Source organism: Penaeus monodon, chromosome 34 (genome assembly GCF_015228065.2).
Source record: "Penaeus monodon isolate SGIC_2016 chromosome 34, NSTDA_Pmon_1, whole genome shotgun sequence".
In the NCBI taxonomy this organism is placed as follows: Eukaryota; Metazoa; Arthropoda; class Malacostraca; order Decapoda; family Penaeidae; genus Penaeus; species Penaeus monodon.
Genome location: NC_051419.1, coordinates 31,355,825 through 31,356,277, shown reverse-complemented (window position 1 = coordinate 31,356,277; position 453 = coordinate 31,355,825). Strand labels below are relative to the sequence as shown.

General features: G+C 41.1%; 1 protein-coding gene across 1 annotated transcript in view; it reads right to left on the bottom strand.

Moving 5' to 3' along the window:
• The window catches only part of LOC119594721 (mitochondrial proton/calcium exchanger protein-like), a gene marked incomplete in the record, with an annotated part of 38,055 nt that overhangs the window by 1,736 nt on the left and 35,866 nt on the right, over window positions 1-453 (bottom strand). Inside the window, 1 exon segment of the mRNA XM_037943781.1 lies at window positions 112-290. Within this exon segment, the coding sequence (XP_037799709.1) occupies window positions 112-290 (179 nt within the window).

Genomic DNA, 453 nt, shown 5'->3' with positions numbered 1-453 from the left:
AAAGAAGAAAGTAAAGGGGTGCAAGACAGAAAGTAATAAAGGAAAAGAAAAATTAAGGTAACACTACGAAAAAAAAAATATAAAAGAAAACCAAATAATAGTCCTACTTACTTATCCTTCGCCTTGGCTTCGCCAGCATCCACAATTTTCTGCCGCTGAGCCTTCTCCTTCCCCACGCCATCCAACAACGGCTCCATCTTGCTGATCATCTTGTTCACACGGATGAAGAGTCTTCGAGCTGCCTTGCTTTCTCGCAGTTCCTTCTTGTTCAGACCAGCTCCAATCAGGGCCTGGACGGGAAGGGAAAGACCTCATGAGATTTCCACTTACACAGGTGTCCACCACAAAAATGAAGTGAAACGGCTAGTCAATAAAAACATGCTACACGATGATATTTTTGAATCAGACTAGATGTCACATAAGACAATAGAACCTAAATGAATCAGAATTTTA